Here is a 20,067-nt window from a genome sequence, read left to right on the forward strand (position 1 = left end):
GGTCATTAATAAAGATGGACAGTTGAGTCCTGGGTACTTGAAACCGATGAGTCACGATCTCAGTTGAGTTCTTGAAGGAAAAAATGAATTTTAACCGACATAATATATGAATAGACAATGTAGATTCCATCGCCTCAGATTGCCGAGGTAATAGAACTTAGGAGGCAGTTGTAGAGACATATTTTGAATGATAGCACGTGGCCAAGGTGACGCCGAAGTGTCAGCCGAGGTGCCACGTGGCTTAGTCTTGATGCTGAGGTGATCTCGGCTAGGCTGAGATTATCTGCGGAGATACCGGAATCCGAGATAAACGGATAAGGGACAAGAGTTCTAGAATATAGGAGGATTTCAGTCTGGATAAAGATAAAGCTCTTATAGAGTTCATCCCTATCTAGCTAAAAGTCCAGAATGAGCATTGAGCTTGAGTCCACTGAAGTGAGGCTTCTACAGGGATCAGGTCAGTGTTGGCTATAAAGGCAAGACACCCTCGTGGGTCTCAAAGAGGTGTGATATACTGCAAACAATAAGTTCTTTCTTGTGATTGAAGCACAATTAGTTATCTTTGAGAGATATTTGATTACTGACTTAGGTATCGGAGTGCCTCCGGGTGGACGAACCACCACCGGATTTTTATCTTTCAGTGACAAGTTGTTCAGGCTTAATCTATTCTGCCGGTGCTCTCCGACTGAGTTCTCCGTTTGGTTGTGTGGTCAAAAATTAATACCCACAGTTAGTACACACACTTTGGCTAAAATATAGAAGAAAAAATGAAAAATATAGGGTTGTTTTGGGAAGGTAGTAAAAAGTGACTTTTTGACTTTTAACCAAGTTTTTTGCTTTTTTAGACAAATGATTTGGAAAGTTGATAAAAAGTAACTTTTGACTTTTTTTATTAATGTTTGTTTATGATGTCAAATCATAATAAAATGAACAAACTACCCCCATTTATTTAAAATATTTACAACTTTACCTATGTAATATATTTTGACCCATGAGGGATAAAATTGTAATTTCACCGTTGGCTAAAAACCAACTTTCCAAATGAAAAAAAAAAAGACAAAAAAAACCAACTTTTAACTTTTACTACTAACCAAAAAAAGTGACTAAAAACTATGTTGCCAAAACAACCCATGGTTACATAAGTTTATACAATTATAAAGACACACACGTAGAATATAAATAATACCTATTAAGCCTCTGTTTGGGAAGTAGGTTAGCTTTTTGACTTTTTAACTTTTTTGGCTATTTTAGCCTGGGCTAAAAAGTTTGGTTTGGGAAGGGTTTTTTGGCTTTTTGACTTTTTTGACTTTTTTTGTGAGAGAAGAATGTAATGATTATGAGTTAGATGTAATATTTTTGTTTTTTGTGGCTGAAATAGCCTATTTTGTCTTTTGTGACTAAAATAGCCAAAAAAATTCCATTTAACACTTGTCAAACGGAGCCTAAATAATTTGTGCTCATCACAACTAGTATTCAGAGTTTTCTGTGCATGTAGATTTTTATTTATTTATTTATTACTATTATTTTTGAAATAGGATAAAAATAAATTAACATCAGTCAAAATGGGGGTATACAGGTGAGTTGGATTAATAGCACATTTTCAGCAAAAATAGCACTTTTTTGACTTTTATATGTGGTTGAGAGATGAGATTGGTGATGACATTGATCTCTTGTGACAATGATGCAAACATCAAAGAGACAGAGAAACCAACAAGGACAACACCGCCGTTGGTCATAACCCAAAATTCTAAACACGTTTCGATCCAAATTCACGTTGTAATCTAATCCATCATTGGTCCCCTTTTTGTCTTTTGTCGGTTTGTTCATTACCCATCTCTATAAACCAACACCATTCCCTTCCTATTCACCTCCTTTGTCCCCATTACATACCACTGACACCTGGGTCACCAAGAAAATCCCTTTTTTCCCCTCACATTCCCGCTTCATTTTCCGGGAAAATTTTTGAGTTTTGTCCCAAATTTTCTGGGTTTGCTCTGTTTTTCTTGGAAATCTTGGAAAAATGGGCGCATGTTGTAGTAGGGATGAGAGGTTTAATGGGTTCATAGTGGAAGAGGGGCACAAGAAGAGGGAAATTGGGGCTAAAAGGGATGATAATCATAATATACCAAATAAAGATTGTATTGATGATGATGATCATATACCAAATGCAGATTGTATCGGGGGACGTGTGAGATTAGAAGGGTCATCTAAGCTTGTATCAATGTTTTCCCAACAAGGGAGAAAAGGGGTTAATCAAGATTCCATGACTGTTTGGGAGGTATTAAAAATAATTCAATCTTTTTTTTATGTATTCCCTATTGACTTGTATGTGTTTGTGTATTGGTGTAAATGAATAATGTGTGTACGCTGATATGTTGAGATTGTTTAAATTTCTTTATGCAATGCTCATTTTGTTGTGCATAGCTCATGTAGAATATATGGGTTGACATTGTTTTATTTGTTTATGCATTTTCAGAAAAAGTGGTCTCATGTGTTTTTAGAAAAATTCTATTATTTTTATTATATAATTGCAAATAAATTTGTCTTGTTACCATGTCATCCTTGAGATATCCATACTTTATATAAACTAGAAGGTGTGCAAACCGATGGGTGTGCTATGAAAATCAGTACTCCTATATTGATCTTTTATTAATTGACAAAAAAATAATGTAGACAAAGAAAAAATGAAAATTGAAGAAGTTGTGAAATTTTAAAATTTAAAATAAAAAAAAAGTAAGGCAGTTGCTGGGCCATTTGGGAATGCAAAAATTGTGACAAAGCTCCACTGGCTTGTAGGTTTTATGTAATATAAAATAGATATATAACAAAGAACTTGTGAATGGTGAAGTTTTTTAGCATTCATTGAAGCATCATCCATATGAATTAAATAATTAAAACCAGTGAAATTACTAATGAATATCATATTTCTATCTTCAGAACTTCAATGGTGAAAAAGATGCCTACTTCTGCGCCGTGTTCGATGGGCATGGTCCATCTGGTCACAAAGTGTCACAACAAGTACGCGACACATTACCGTCAAAGCTATGCTCATACTTCAAGCACTCACAAATTAATGGCAACAATGATGTTGATGATGAGAAAAACAACAACAACAAAGAAGAAGAAGAAGAAGAAGAAGAAGAAGAAGAAGAAGAAGAAGAAGAAGTTTCTAAAAATCCATTTTTCTCTTCATGGAAGAAGACTTTAATCAAATCATTTGCGGAGATGGATGAAGATCTCTGTCACAATGTTACTATTGATACATACTGCAGTGGCTCAACATCAGTAGCAGTACTCAGACAGGTATTGTTCAATACACAAATTTGCATGCTAGTTGATAATAAGGTGATGATAATTGATTATTGATCAATGATCGTTCAAATTTTCAGGGCGAACACTTGGTGATTGCAAATTTGGGGGATTCTCGCGCAGTTCTTTGTACGAGAGGCAAGAAAGATCAACTTGTTTCTGTCCAACTCACAGTCGATTTGAAACCGAATCTTCCAAGTAGGTTGCGATATCTTTCAATACCTCTTCAATAAAAGATTAAAATGTTGTGTCATTTGACTCTTTTTCTTTTTCCCTTTTTCCTTCTCCTAATATTATTCAGATGAAGCAGAGAGAATTAAGAATAGTGAGGGAAGAGTTTTTGCATTGGAGGAAGAACCAGCAGTGTTTCGGGTATGGATGCCTGAGCGAGATTGCCCTGGGCTAGCAATGGCAAGGGCTTTTGGAGATTTTTGCTTAAAAGATTTTGGACTAATCTCAACGCCTGAAGTTTTTTATAGGAAGCTTACAGACCAAGATGAATTTGTGGTTTTAGCAACTGATGGGGTAAGAATTCTCAAGCCAAGTGTTTAATCTCAATATACTCTTCTTTTTTAGGGTTGAAAAACTTCATAATTTTTTTAGAAGTTGTGAAATGAAGGTATGAGCATGATCTTGAATATCTGTGGGTGAGTTTGGGTGGAAATTCAAAAAAGAGAAAAAAAAATAAATTCGTGTCTTTGTTTAACATGATAGAAAGTGCAAGAAAGTTCATTTTTTCGTACAATTCATATCAACATTGTAAATTGACTTCCAATTTCTTGCAAATCACACTTTTTTTTTTTTTTTTCCTCTCTTTTTTCCTTATGAAAGTAGAGCCACAATTGGGACTGTAAACAAGCCGAGTAGTAAATAGTTTAGGTTGAAAACTTAACAAGTCTCAAAATGTTTTTAAGCTTGGCTTGTTTATCTTTTGAGTTGATCTCAAATGAGATTTAACCTTGCCAATCATGAAATAGCTTGAGTCGAGCCGAGCCAAGTAATAAATCGTTCAAGTTGGCTTGAAATCTTAACGAACTTTAGAATGTGTTCAAACTTGTCTTGTTTACATAATAAACCGATCTCAAATGAGCTTTTAACAAGCCAAACACGAGTCAAACTCAAGTAACTTAGTTTGTTTAACAGGCCACACTTCATTCTCTCATTCAAAACCATGCATGAGATTTTCATCTCACACAACTCCTAAGTGAAGAAGGAAAGAAACCATTCTTCCTTTTCAATAACATTCCTCGTGTATAATACCAAATCCATTCGAATTCTGAAAAAGATTACTAATCCCAACTTTTGTAACTTTCACACAAAAAATTCATCTTAGCCAAACATATACTTGGAAAATAATTTTTTCTTTTCAATTCACTTTATATAATCTTTTTCACTTTAATCAAATGGGCCCTTCTCAAAATGAAGCTATATTTTTTCTTGATTTCAGATATGGGATGTGCTGTCGAACAATGAAGTCGTAAAAATTGTTACTTCGGCAAAAAAGCGTTCCCTGGCGGCTAGACTCTTGGTAGACCGAGCCGTTCGAGCATGGAGGCATCAGTATCCAACTTCCAAGGTCGACGATTGTGCAGTCATATGCTTGTTTCTCAAAAACCGACCGCTCTTAACCAAATCTGTGTCAGAAGCAAGCCGGTTCAGTAAGAATTATTCAGATTTTGAACTTCCTCCTTACTCCAAAAAGGTAAAGAATGATGACGGGCTCGACACTGTAATAAACTGCGAACTCCCACGAGGCGATTCTGTAATGATGCTTTCTCGGTCGGTGAGTCAGCACGGTCTTAGCCGCCGGAGACGAGTGCATGATGTCAAATAGAAGAAAATGTGTTAAATGTACTGTAAATTCACTGAAACCCTAGGGGGTGTTTTGCCAAACTGATTGGCATTTGTAAATTGTAACTATTTTTACATTCTTCATGGAGAGATTTGAAGATGCCAAACTTGTAAAAAGAGTGAAAAGAAAAGCTAGTATTGACATTAGTACAATGGAAGAAAGTACTTTCATCTTTGGATCAGAGTTTGTGTAACAGAAATAGGTCACATTAGAAGATAATTTGAAGATAAAAGATAAATACATTTCTTCCTTCGGATTGTCTAGACCAACAAACACAAAATCAAGCTAGCAAGTATGAGATACGATCACACGAACGATTTCTATTATCTGAATCCATTCCAAATAGCTTTGGTTTTTAGGAAATCAATTGCACAACAAACCGACATAATTGAAGAGTAAGTACAGCCACCTCTGCTATCACTGTTGAACAATTAGTCTTCGTGATCCCACAGGTCTGCCACGCTCTTAAAAGGCCCATCATTCTTGTTCACAAACAGATTTTCACCATCCAAAACTCGTTTCTGCAATCATAACAACAATTTTAACAAAAATATGTACTCATGGTAAACAAACCGTTAATGTGTTAGATCGATACATTCAATACAAGTACGATAGATATATAAACCTGTTCTGGAATGCTACAAAGAACTAGTCTTGCTCTGGAATTTCCCAGCTGAAGACATTAATGTTCTCTTTGATCCTATCGGGGTGGCTCGATTTGGGAATGACACTAGTACCTCTCTGAATAGCCCACCTCACAAGCACCTGCCCTGGGGTCCTGTTCAGCTTCTTTGCTACCCTCTCTACTGTTGGATGAGATCGTGACCACCGTCTTGCGAGCCCAACGGTGAGTATGCCTGAAATATTCATCCAAAATCACTAAAATATTGCTACAAGAAAACTATGAAGTATGAACTACCATAAGCTCAGAAAAACTAGACTCTGGGTTTTACTCCGAGTCCCAATTTAAATAATGCTACGGTAACCATATTTGGCTACTATCTAATGTGACACCTAAGGCTCATCCTTGACATTACAACTTTGCTACAAAGTCCTATTTTCTACCCATTTTTTTACCAAACCACACACATGGGTGTAGGCCCCCATATGTGTAATTGGTAAAATAAAATTTGGTAATTTAGGGACATCTGTCTTTTCCCTTAACCTTATTAGAGCGAGAAGCGAGGTTTTATGATCTTACAGTTACGTGGATGCCATTCTTTTTGCAAAAATCCAGCATTTTATCATTCCTCCATCCTGGATGCATCTCCATCTGAGATCAAAACACAAGATTGTAAAAGTTCACTACTTGTTCTATGGAGATACACACACACAGAAGAAGACTAAGCAATGTTAGATAATGTCTCAATGAGACCACATATTTTAAATGTGGTGTTATCATTTATAAGAAGCCTACAATTTAAGTGATTCAATTTAGTTAATAGGCTTGAGGGTATATGTGTCATGGACCTAATGTGTAAATACTAGTTGAGAAATTTCTATTTCTATGAGAGGCAGAAATAAAAATTAAAACAAAATTGGTTAAGTTGGTTTTCATTCTCTTAAGAAACTGCCACACGGTTTTTGTTTTTGAAAACCTATTTAACCTTAAGTTGTTATGGTCCCTAATCCTGCCTGATAGGAAGAACTGCCAATTTCTTCTATATCCTCTCAAGGAGAAACTTAAGGCACTAATAAGGAAAGGATTGGAAGGCAATAACAAAGGCAATATCAAAGGATGTATTGACAATCACGCTTCCGTTCAACTATAACAATGGATTTGGGTACGCATGTTTGTCTTAATTTCTTGATGATACACATGATAGGTGATCCATAGCATAAGGTTTTATGTTCTGAAAATATTAACAAGCAACACATTCAATCACACTCACTTGGCACACAGAAGGCATTGTTTGCGCAATACCGAGTAACTTATTGAGCTTCATCGTAGTAAAATTGCAAACACCAATGTCTCTAACAAGTTGATCCTTCACAAGCTTCTCCATTTCTCTCCAAACCCCTTCCATGTCGAAGTCCAAAACATCCCCTGCCTTGGGAGGCCTACTAGCCCCGTCTTTTAAAAACCAAACGGCCAGCGGATCTTTAGCACAAAATACACATACACAATGTTTTACTCTATAACAAAATAAATACTATTATAAATTTTTTGAAAAAATAAATAAAAGGCAAGGTATATAACTAGATAGAGATCAAGGTAGCCAAGTTGTAGTTCTTGAAGGGTATTCATCAATGCCAGGCGAACTCTCTCCAGGGACAATTCAGTACACCTATAAAATATTTCATAACCACCACAAATGTGTAAAAGTGATGCTCTATGCTAGACTTTGTATATATGTAAAGAATTGGATTTTGTGTAAATATTCTTACCATAGCTTAGATGTGATGAAGAGGTCCCTCCTTTCCACTCCTGCATGGATGGCTGCCTTAATCCCATCCCCAACCTGAAACACGGCAATATGGATTCGTCAATATTTTTACCATTTGTATCTATTTTAGCTTGAGGACTAACAAGACAAATTTATTTACTCATAAATTTTGCTCATTTTTTACCTATCAATATTACTAAAAAAATGTTGGGTGAAAATAAACATTTTAAAACTTATTGATGCATTACAAAAAGTTTATAAGACTTATAGATATTTTAGTCAATCATATGGACTAATCTGTAATTCATTCTTCAATTCTTTTATTAAAATCTACTAGGATTGTTATACATCACTTGAAACTTCACTAAAAACGCTTGCTTATATGTATTATGTAATTAATTTGGAGAAGGGCAAAAATATTTTGCTCCTTGTCATTTTAGCTTGATTTGCTCCCTATAATTAGCTTTATTTGAATCTTTAATTTTAGAATTTATGTATTAATTTGATCTAATTGATAACACCGAATAAAATTATAAATTCATAGTTAAAATTGAATTTATTAGAATTATAAAAATTAAAATAATACAAGAGTCAAAATATAGAGGCTATCAATATATTGAATAAAGATTGGGACCTCTTTTCCCCCACTCCCTTTGACCCCGTTTCTTTTTTGATTGGTCACTTTTTCTTTTTCTCTTTTCCTCTAATCACCACCCACCACGTGTGCGTGGAGAGTTAAAGTTTGAGGGGGTGCTGCAATATATTTTGCCCTTTTGAAGAATTAAAAGTGCAAATAGAGAGAGTAAGGGTCAACCTCTTCTTGAAGTCCATACTCCGAAGCGGTATCCACGTGTCTGTAACCAGCCTGCATAGCCATGGTAAAACATTTACATTGCGGAATTAACATTTCGGATTCGACCAGAACAAATGGTTGTGAAAAATTCATATAAACAAATTTTTATTTTAAATTATTTTTAAAAAATTGAAATTTATAATGACTTGGGCTGGCAACGTTTAACTTTAGTTATCAATGGCTCTCGTGCAATTGGTTAACCTTTTGACTATCAAGTTTTTTTTATATCTTTTTTATGAGTAGGTATTGGGTTCGATTCATAAGAGAATAAAATTTTCCTACAAAGTGTATATAAGTGTAAGTTTTCCTAAACTACTAATCTAACAACTAATTATTAATTAAAAAAAAAACCATCTAATTTTAATTTAAAAGTTCAAAAAAATACAAAAAATAAATAAATAACAAATTATACAAAAAGTTAAACATTTTTTCACTTTTTTTTTTTTGAGTTAAAAACTAAAAAATATGTCAAACTTACTAATTTTTGTTATCTCATATTTTAACCTAAAAATTTAAAAATTACTAACATATTCTTAAACAAGGGCTTGATAGTTATTATAGATCATTGTTTTTAAAGTAGACAAATTAGAATCAGGCCAACTTCGAGCTGAATTTACATCATATAATAAAATGATATGTGTTATCTCAAACTTATTTCAGATATTAAATTAGTACAAAATCACAACTCAGTCTAACTTTATAAGCGGAATAATTTTTTTTTTAATTTAAAAATATGGATAAATTATAAATATACCTCCTGAGATTTAATTAAAATACAAATCGCTCTCTATGATTTTCAAAATTACATTTCACTCTCTGAGGTTATAATTTCATAACAAATCGCTCATTTATTAATAAATCATCAAATTAATTAACAGTTTTTAATAAGGGTCGGTTACGACCACGAAACCTCCAATCTCTCATCCATCCACCAGATTGGAGAAAATCAATTCACATCAGTCCACCAATCAGGCTGATATGGATTGAGCGAATTGGCGGATAGATAATAATCGGTTTGACAGTTTAAAATTTTATAAATTTTCAATATAATTCAACTTGTACACTTCCTAAATAAAAATAAAAATAAAAAGTATCATAGTCAATGACTTAAAAAAGTATTACAATCACAGCATGCCTTATCCATATAATGTATTACAATCTGTGGTTCTTAAAATATAAAAACAATTCAAACCACCAAAACCATGAACAAAGTAGTAGTAGAGATTGTATAGCTCTGTATTATTACATTTATACCTGTTTTTGAAAACAAAAATCAACCAGCATATATCATCTTTTTTATTTATTATTTTTAGAGTTTGATTTAAAAATCAAAAAATATAGATAAATAATCTATTTATTTTTTTCAATTTAAAAAATATATTCAAGTTGAAAATTATTTTTCAACAAAATATATTTAATCGAATATTTAAACTATTTTTCAATTAAAAATACAAACAAAATATCTAAACAAATTGAAAATACAAAATTTTACAAATTACTGAGGATGCTTGTGATTTGACGATTCGGTTGCGACTAAAAGAATTTCAAATTCGTCATTCATCCAAAACTAGACGGAATGAAAAAATTAATCTGCAACCGTCCGCTCGTCATCAAGTATCCGTCCAAAATACGGTAGATCGGTTCAGTTTGATCGGTTTAGACGGATCGGCATATCCACTGCTCACCCTTAGTTTTTAATGATGTTAAAAGTATGTTTCAATTAAGGTAATTTTATTATTATATAAAAAAATAATTATGAATTTTATTTTTTTCATTAATTTTGTTAAATAAAAAAATTTAACAAGAGATAATTGTAATTTTTTAAATCATAAAAAATAATTTATATTTTAACCAAATCTTAAAAAATGTATTTATAATTCACTCTAAAAATATTAGATTGTACTAGATAGGTTAGGCAGGCCATCAGACGGATACGTATACTAGTTTTAACCTATGAATTGAAATGAAATATATGGGGGAATTAAATGGTAGAACCTCAACAATGGCAGTGAAGACAGAATTGGTAGCTTGCGAACCAGATCTCCATGTCCCCAATCCAACGGCTGGTATTGTGTGCCCACTCAACAGCCTGAACTTCTCTTCTCTTTCCTCTTGCGGTGTAATCGTAGCCTGAGCCATCTCTCTCTCTCTCTCTCTCTCTCTCCGATACACAGTAGATTATTTATCAACCATTCTAGGTTAGATATAGATATATCTATCTATCTATATTATTATAAAGTGGACATCTCCTATAATATTTTGAAATTTTGTTTCTTATGCTATCAAGTGTGTATTTTTTTAATTTAAAATTTTAAAAAAAAATTAAATAGATACGTAGAGGAAATTTGAACCTTAAACTTATAACAAATAAATAACACTCTTACCACTTGACTAACACATAATATATAATAAATTTTTTATTTTATTTTTATTTATTTAAATAGTATACGCATCGCGTGTCTCCACCCCTAATGTATATCTATACTATTATTAAAAGGCAATAGGAATTTTGGTGTCCTGAAGCCTTGCCTAGAATTTTTTTTCCCATTTTCCCTAAAATAACCATAACTTCTTAAATAATTACATTAATTTTACTCTAATATCAATTTGTAATTAAGGATAACATGATAAATTCAAACCAACCAATTCCAAACCCCACGTTTTCAAACTGCACAGCAGTTCTTAATCAGTTTCAGCAATGGTAAGAGATAAGGGCTTTCAAACTGCACAGAGGTTTGCGCCATTTTGAACACCCCATTTTCTTAGGAAAAATTAAACAAAAGAAAGTAAGTAATTGCGATTATTATCTCTCTCAGATACACCTGCGTTTCCTCATTCTCTTCCCTCATCTTTGTAATTTTCTTTACTCTCAAGCAATCAAAAAATTTGGTATACTCCACAAGTCTACAACTCCCCCAATTCAACATTTATTTTCCTGTATTTGTTTAACATTTCTGGGTATTGTTCTAATCAGTTTTTTTGTCTCCATAATCACTTCTTTTTTTAATTGGGTTTGGTTTGATTTTTCTTATTTGAATTGGGTTTGGTTTCGTTTTTCTTTGTTCACCCGTAAAGATTATAATTTTTTTTGTTGGGTATAATTCTGTGATGTTTTAGGCAGGCCACAGCAATTCTAAATCAGTTTCAACAATGGTAAGAGAGAAGGGCTTTCAAACTGCACAGAGATTTGCGCCATTTTGAACACCCCATTTTCTCAGGAAAAATTAAACAAAAGAAAGTAAGTAATTGCGATTATTATCTCTCTCAGATACACCTGCGTGTCCTCATTCTCTTCCCTCATCTTTGTAATTTTCTTTACTCTCAAGCAATCAAAAATTTTGGTACATACTCCACAACTCTACAACTCCCCCAATTCAACATTTATTTTCCTGTATCTGTTTAACATTTCTGGGTATTGTTCTAATCAGTTTTTCTGTCTCCATAATCACTTCTTTTTTTGAATTGGGTTTGGTTTAATTTTTCTTATTTGAATTGAGTTTGGTTTCGTTTTTCTTTGTTCATCCGTAAAGATTATAATTTTTTTTAGAGGTATAATTCTGTGATGTTTTAGGCAGGGTTTTAGATATATTCTGTTTATTCTCTTTGTTCTCTGTCGTTCTTTATATGAATTCGAATTTGTAGACCTGTTTGGTTTTGTTGAATTTATTGTCTGTGTGCGTGTGTTTTTTTTTCCAAGAGTGCTGAGTATTTTTCATGTTGCTGTTGTCAATTATCTATTGAATTTTTCTATGAATTGTTCTTCTTTTCTTAGCATAATCTTACTCTACTCATATTTTTAGTTAGTTTTATCATCTATTGATAGGGATCAACTTTCCATTTACTTCTATATTAGATTGTTGAAGTACTTAATTGAGATTTTAGACTTTGGATACCCATGTGACATGTTTAGTTGGTTTTGTCATCTATTGATAGGGATCTATCAACTTTCCGTTTACTTCTATATTAGATTTAATTAGCGTTTCAAATATCAACAAATACATATTCAGATTTTACTTTCGATACTAACTTTTACCAATATTTTGGCCGAAATATGATATGACTATGTTGCTAATACCAATACATATCGTTTTAATTCGACGGAGAAAGGTGAGAGATTCGAGCGGCATTGTCTCGAAGAAGGTAAGGGCTTGAATTGCTTGGTTCTGGGAATGTGTGTATATATATCATATTAAATTCAAAAAAAAAATTATGCAATTGAATATATAAATTTAAAAAAAAAAATTTGAATGAGGATGTATTAAATTTTTTATTAATTGAGTTTCTAAATGAGTTTGCACACGCATCGCGTGTGCCCGGCCGCTAGTATATATATATATATAATTTATTTTTGTATACACAAACATAATGATGAGAAGATGCGTGGATTTGCTGCATGTCGGACACGTTGAAGGTGATTAAGGCGGCCACGTGTTTCTATGGCCACGTGTTTGTGCCTTTGCAATCACAGTCTGGATTGCTCGTTGATTAAAAATTAATTTTTTTAACTTTTTTTATTTGTTTTTGAAAAAATTTATAAAAAAATAAGAATGATATAATTTAAAATAGATTAAAAATCAAAATTTAACTTTTTCAAAAGAAACCTTTATGGTTCCGACCGGTGATTGGGCTAGATCCAAGGCTTTGGTTGGATGGGCCAACGAGAACTCTGAAAGTCTCAAACCAAGTCTGTGGTTGGATGACCATAATATGAACTGTTACACCTATATATCACACAAAAAAGATTTATATAAAAATAAAAAAATAAAAAATCTTATAACAATGACAGATTTTTCATTCGAAATGTGTGAATTCATATCTGTCATGTCACATTTTGTATTAATTTTTATACAAAGTATTTGTATATCATTATTCTATTCAGGTGGTTGCTTTGTAACTTTGGATAAGTAGAATTATTAGTCAAAACTAAAAAGTGAGAGAGAAAAGAGATTGGAGAATTATAAAGTAATACTGTAAATAGGGTAATTCTATTCTATTTACTTATAATATTTTATCAGAATTTGATAATAAAAATAAGGAGACTTACGTATAGGTTTTAATAAATAGACTTATTATTTAATAGGTCTTAAAATAATTAATGACATTTTTTTAATATTTAAATGGCAATATGTTATTTCTGATAACATGGTTATTTGCCAACACTTTGTTAAATGGTGAGATAATTTTAAACCCCAACGCATAATTGATCAAGTTCAAGAAGAATTTTCAGTCAATCTCCATATACCAACACCTGCAATGGTCAAAGCTCAGCAGAACCCAACTGCTTCAGTCACCCAAGGAACTCAAGGAAGCCCAATTTCACCAGTCAGACTTGAAAGCCCAACAACCAGCTATTCCAAGCCAAAATCATCCAAATCCAAGTCAACTCAGTCAAAGCCCAAAGCTAAGACCAAGTCATCAAGTGATGAATTGATCCAAATGGCCAAGTTATTGATGGCCTAAGCCAAGTCACAGGTTGGAGATGAAGCCTCTGAAGAATCTAATTCCTCTGAGGCTTCAACCAATAATAATCCTTATGTGCCCCAGTTTCAAGATGCTCAGGACTCATATGCTTAAACAGTTAGTCATTGGATTCTATATATGTATAAATCAGCTTCAGTCACTACTCTTACTTTGAGAAAAGCTATTGATATATATATGTATTGATTCCCCATCAATCAACTGTGCAGTCACGTTCCCTCACTGCAAGTAAAAAAATAAAAAATAAAAAAAATAGTAAAAACGTTCTCAGTCACAGAAAGATGTTCTCTGCACCTATGTACCTCTTATTTTCAAGCTTTTCAGAAGTCACAAGTTTCATAGTATTTTCCAACTTTTGAAGTCACAAGCCTCACAACTACAATCACGGGCCTCACAGTTCCAAGTTTCACAAGCTCAACGGTTATCCACTTTGCCTATAAAAGAGGCTTCTCAGTCAAGACCAAGGCAAGAGAAAAAAGAATGAGTTCACAATTTTCTTTCGCAGTTTCTCTCAGTCTCTGTAAAATTTTAAGTTTGTTTTCAAATTCAGTTTCTAAAGATGCAAGTAGAAGCTGTATTTTCCAGTTACTTCCAGTAAACAATTCTGTATTTTTCGATTACTTCCAATAACCAATTGTAAGTTAATATTGTGAATTTAATTTACTTATCTGTTCTTATTTAAAAATATTTTGTTTAGTTTATTTAACTTGTTTGTTTTAAATATCAACTTGTTTGTTTTAATTTATGTTTATTTAACTTATTTAGTTTATGTTGCTTCCGTCTCTTTGATATGTGCTGCTTCCGTCGTCTCTTTGTGATATGTGTTGTTTCCGTCTCTTTTGTATCAGAGCCAAGTTCGTTATTGTTGAGTAATTCTTTCTGTTTAAATTTCTCATTTCATCTCTATTTAATTAAACTCCAGTCTCCTCATTCTTGCTTAACTTATCTTTGTATTCCACTTTGTCAGTAGCCACCCACCTTTCGTCCCAATCTAGTGTAAGTCCTTAGGTTTAGGCAGCCAAAGGATATAAGGGTTTCCAGAAAGGGTATGCGTGAACACACAGTATGAGAAAACATGATAAGTTATAAACGAGTTTCGGAAAATTGAATTTAATCTTATATAATTAAAATGAGTCGATTATTTAGAAATAACTCTTCATTTAGCTCTAGATCTACAACTCTAGCTCCTATCCCTAGTACGGATGTACTAATTAATGGAGAATAACATAAATATCAAGATGTTAAAATTGATTCAAGTTAGAATATTCCTAAAGTCAAAACTAAAAAAATTTACAAACTAGTTTTTTACAATCCACCTTTAATGTTGATTCACAAGTTAAAACTGTTGAATAAGTTTATGCTTTAACAAAAATTAGAGAAACTTGTCAATTATTATCCAAAGAGTCAATTAGAAAATATCTCAAAGCTGGTTATAATTTTATCCATTTAAGATTAATCCAAGTGGGAATCAACCCATTAACGCAACAAGGTACAAATACTTCTGTCCTTTTATGTTTATGTGATGCTCGTTTTATTAATTATCGTGCTAGTATTATGGGAATGATGGAATTTGGCCTGTATAAAGGTCCAGTCCATTTTAAATGTTTTCCAAATTTTACTTTAAGTTCACGAGATCCCCATATATTAAAAGTTTTAACACTAAATATTCAATTATCTGATGAATATACTCATATGTTAGAAAGTAGTCATAACATTGCTTCAATCTATCGAATTTATTACAAGTGTATTGAAACTAATTTGAATGTTCAAGCTTTAACTAAAAGTCCCAAAAGAAAAAACCCTATTAATCCAAGGTAGCACTACTGAAACTAATATTTATGTTTCAAAAATGATTTGCTGGAAAGATATTAATCTTCCTGATAATTGGATTACAGTAAATGAAAATTACTCCCAAAATCAACAATCTTTTACCAGTCATGATATTCAAAATATTCAACAATTTAATGATGGTTCTGTTCATATTAAATTTAATAGACCCTATAGCCAACCCTATAGTCAACCCTCTCGTCATAGTACCTCTAGTTTACCTACTGAAACTGATGAAGATGAAATCTTTAATACCCCTTTGTTTACTAGAAGAGATAAAAAATTACACCTTTGTGAGCCTTTTTCACAAACCCAGCATACACATAGTAAATTAAAAGGAATTGATAATTCTTGTACTGCTCAAATTAGTAAACCAGTTTACTATACTCACGCATATCTTCAAGAAGAAGATACAATATCTCAAGATTCACCTACTCAAACTAATTTTGAAGTTGTTCCTCTTGTCAACCCACAATTGTTAACTTTAATAAACCTTTTACTCCAGACCTTAATAAACTTCATGATGAATTCAAATCTACGGCAAATAAGTCAAAAAGACACACATATAAGAATATTTATGATACAAAACATTAATCTAAAATTACCAAGAAATTGTATAAATTTATAATAGAAATCAATATTGAAATTAATTTCTTTGATTATTTAGAAAATTATTATAAAAAAGTAAACGTTATTACAAAAACTAAATGGAAAACTTCCCCTACCTCTTCTGTTTCATCTAGTCACCCTCCTTTAGAAACCATTCTGATTAAACATAAAGGCACCATTGTTCATGCTTCTCCTTTTAAACTCCCTGGTGAAGAATCTGAAATTAAAAAATTCATTGAACAAAATAATTATACTAATCAATGTTTAAAAACTATTGGTAAACAACTAGATAAACTCGAAACTACTTTTAAGGATTACTCCACTAGTCATACTTCTACAAGTAAATCGTTAGATAAATCTCTTATTAATCTTCCTAGTACTAGAAAGCGATTAAACTTAGCTACTCAAAATAATACTACAATTGAAGCCATTGAAAAATTATTTAATAAAATGTCTACATCTACTACAAGCAAAGGAATTATTGTCATAACACAACAACTTCCACTAGAATTTCCTAGTCATTCTGATACGTCTAGCGATAATGAAATCACTGAGTTAGCACAACAATTTCAACATTCTCATCTTAATAGAATCAGATACCCTAAAGTTAACCCTACAACTCTTACCAAAAATTGGTACACTAAACCTACACCTCCCGATCTCTAACTTGAAGAAACCAATATTAGCAATCAATTTTTTATTTCTGCTAAAAAATTATATGAATGGAATATAGATGGTCTTAGTGAACATCATGTTGAACAGATTCTCGTTGATCAGAAGTGATATATTTATCCCACCAAGATTTGAGTATACCAGTAAATCTAGTAGTAATTAAAATTACAATTTCAGGTTGAGTATAATCAGGATAATTAGTAAGGTAATTGTTTATAAACATGGATAAATGATTGAGTTTCTGCTTAAGATAACTGCTTACCGTATTGCTTGTCTTAAGACAACTTGCAAAACTACTCGCCGTGCACAATTCATACAATTTCATCAAATTACCCTCCTAACCCAGTCAAATCAGTCCGATCTGTTTATGTCAAATTTCAATCAACAAATCATGAGGGAGGTAATGTGCTATAAGAGAATATGTATGAGCCTCTACTATCACCTTAGGGTTTTAGTAGGATTGGCAAGTACTTCTTGAAATGGTATCAGAGCCAATTCTGGACAGGGGTTCAAGTCTCACTGGGGTAATATCCCCCTTGGGATTAAGGGGGGCAAATTCCTATTGAAGGTGGGGCCCAAATACCTGACTAGCCCACTCATCACATGAGGGGGGGTAATGTGCTATAAGAGAATATGTATGCGCCTCTACTATCACCTTAGGGTTTTAGTAGGATTGGCAAGTACTTCTTGAAATGTTTTAAAAAATGTCACTAATTATAAGTTTTAGCGATAGTTTAAAAAAATAGACACAAAAAAATGTCATTAATTTCCAACTTTCAGCGACAATTTAAGAAATTTCTCACAAAAAAACGTCACTAATTGTAAGTTTTAGCAACAATTTATAAAAATTGTGACAAAAAAAAAGTCACTAATTGTCAATTTTTAGCGACATGCAAAAAAATCATCACAAAAAATTATTTTTAGTAACAATTTTACTAGAACTTATTTTCAATAGAACTTGATGGGAATTAAGTCTAACTATTAGAACTTATTAGTAATTTACCCTAAAAATAAGTATGTGATAATAATTCATTTTTTAAGGTAATTTAGATATTCTGGATAAAATTTATGTTTGGTTTGGTTTTGAGATAATAGTTTTTAAAAATTATTTTTGGGAGAGAGTTTAGAAATTTTTTTGGTTTGTTTGGTTGTGTATTTTGAAAGTAATTTTGAAGTTTGAGAGTTTGGAATAATTTGATATTTTGTTGTAATTGAGTAGATGTGTGTGAGAGAAAAAGTGATTGAGAAGAAGAAAAGAGAGAGAAAAAGTGATTAATTGATGGGTAAGAAAGAGAAAATGATTTTAGAAATTGTTTTGAAAAAATTACAAACCAAATAAGTTTTTTAGAAAAAATTTCTCAAAATCACTCTACAAACACTACAAGAAAACATAGCAAAAAACACGGATTTTTAGCGACGCCGCGCCTCCCGTCGCAAAAAACGGTTTTTTGCGACGGTAACTGCACCTGTCGCAAATAATACCCCTTTAGCGACGGTACTGACCCGTCGGTAATGAAACCAAGCGGCGGGGTCGGAAATGCGGAAGTATTAGCGACGGTAAATAAAACCGTCGCAAAAAATCTTTTTTTGGAGACGGCATATATCATTTGCGACGGAAATTTGCCGTCGCAAAAAATGATTAATTCAAACGGCGCCATTTTGCCTTCTATTTGCGACGGTCTACATCATACCGTCGCAAAAAGTCCAAAAAAAAAAACCCCTTCTTTTTCCTCTTGGCTGCCGCTCGATCCTCCTCCCAAATCCCTAACTTCACCCCCAAATTCCCCAAACGGCCTACGAGGAAGACATCGGTGGTGCGGCGGCGACGGCTCCGGCGACAAGAGTGGTGCTCCGGCGACGACTCTCTCTCCCTCTGCGTATGCTCTCTCTCTCTCTCTCTCTCTCTCTCTCTCTCTCTCTCTCTCTCTCGGTCTGTGTATATATATATAAATCTGTGTATATATATATATATGCAATGTATATAAATCTATATATATATATATATAAATCTGAAATCTGTCTATATATATATATATATATAAATCTGTTTATCCGAAATCTATATATATAAATCTGTCTATATATATATATATATATATAAATCTGTTTATTAATAACATACTTTAATTAAGAACATACTTTAATTAATAAATCTGTCTATATATATGTATATAAATCTGAAATCTGTCTATATATAACAGATTTGTCTCATGGTTATTAATAAATCTGTCTATATATATATATATATATAAATCTGTCTATATATATATATATAAATCTGTTTATTAATAACATACTTTAATTAAGAACATACTTTAATTAATAAATCTGTCTATATATATGTATATAAATCTGAAATCTGTCTATATATAACAGATTTGTCTCATGGTTATTAATAAATCTGTCTATATATATGTATATATATATATATATATAAATCTGTTTATTTTTTAATTATTATCAACATTTATCAATTATTATCAATTAGTGTTTTTAATTTTTTTAATTATTTTTATGGTTGTTTTCATTTATATCTCTTCAACCATTATCATTTTTTTTTTCTATTTCATCCATAAATTATCAATTTTACCATTCAATCCTTCAAGTTTTTTATTTTTTTATTTTTTCCAAATCATATGCTCTAATTAGAAATAGTTTGTCAAAATCAGTAACAGTAGCAACCTAACATAATGTGAAAAATTTTAATCTTATAATTTAGACAACCACATCATCCGGCCAAACAACTATTTTCTTATTCATATTATATTAGAGCATCTCTATCAAAATAGTTATTTTTATTTTTTTAATTAAAACAGTGATTAAATCACTAAATTTCAACTCCATTGAACTAATAACTATCAAGTTAGCTATTTTAGTTTTCGTAGTTTTGGCTCATTAAATGCAGTTAGTAGTTTCAGCTAGTCAAACATTAAAAATATATTATTTTTGGTATTTTTTAGTTACTTGTGTTGAGTTTACGAACTTAAGAACGAAATAAATTAAACTAATACTTTAATTGTTTAAATCGTCTCAAATTATATTGGTGTGTAAGAAGATTCAATTACAAATAACCATGAGAC

The 20,067-nt window shown here is 32.0% G+C and overlaps 1 protein-coding gene and 1 pseudogene across 2 annotated transcripts; one reads left to right on the top strand and one right to left on the bottom strand.

Annotated features, from left to right (window-relative positions):
• Positions 1-1,639: 1,639 nt before the first annotated feature.
• LOC114281646 (putative protein phosphatase 2C 65) lies at positions 1,640-5,342 on the top strand. Its single transcript, XM_028224196.2, has 5 exons — positions 1,640-2,278; positions 2,938-3,303; positions 3,390-3,507; positions 3,611-3,834; positions 4,757-5,342. Exons 1-5 carry the CDS (start codon positions 2,021-2,023, stop codon positions 5,141-5,143), a joined length of 1,353 nt encoding a protein of 450 aa, XP_028079997.2. The 5' UTR covers positions 1,640-2,020; the 3' UTR covers positions 5,144-5,342.
• A 196-nt stretch (positions 5,343-5,538) lies between these two features.
• On the bottom strand, positions 5,539-10,559 carry LOC114281647 (aldose reductase-like; annotated as a pseudogene). Its single transcript, XR_014341878.1, has 8 exons — positions 10,397-10,559; positions 8,363-8,413; positions 7,550-7,623; positions 7,362-7,449; positions 7,054-7,262; positions 6,363-6,434; positions 5,787-6,018; positions 5,539-5,682 (listed from the first exon to the last, which is right to left on the bottom strand). The product of XR_014341878.1 is annotated as an aldose reductase-like (transcript).
• Positions 10,560-20,067: the final 9,508 nt, after the last annotated feature.

This window comes from Camellia sinensis, chromosome 10 (genome assembly GCF_055761805.1).
Source record: "Camellia sinensis isolate YWXY chromosome 10, ASM5576180v1, whole genome shotgun sequence".
In the NCBI taxonomy this organism is placed as follows: Eukaryota; Viridiplantae; Streptophyta; class Magnoliopsida; order Ericales; family Theaceae; genus Camellia; species Camellia sinensis.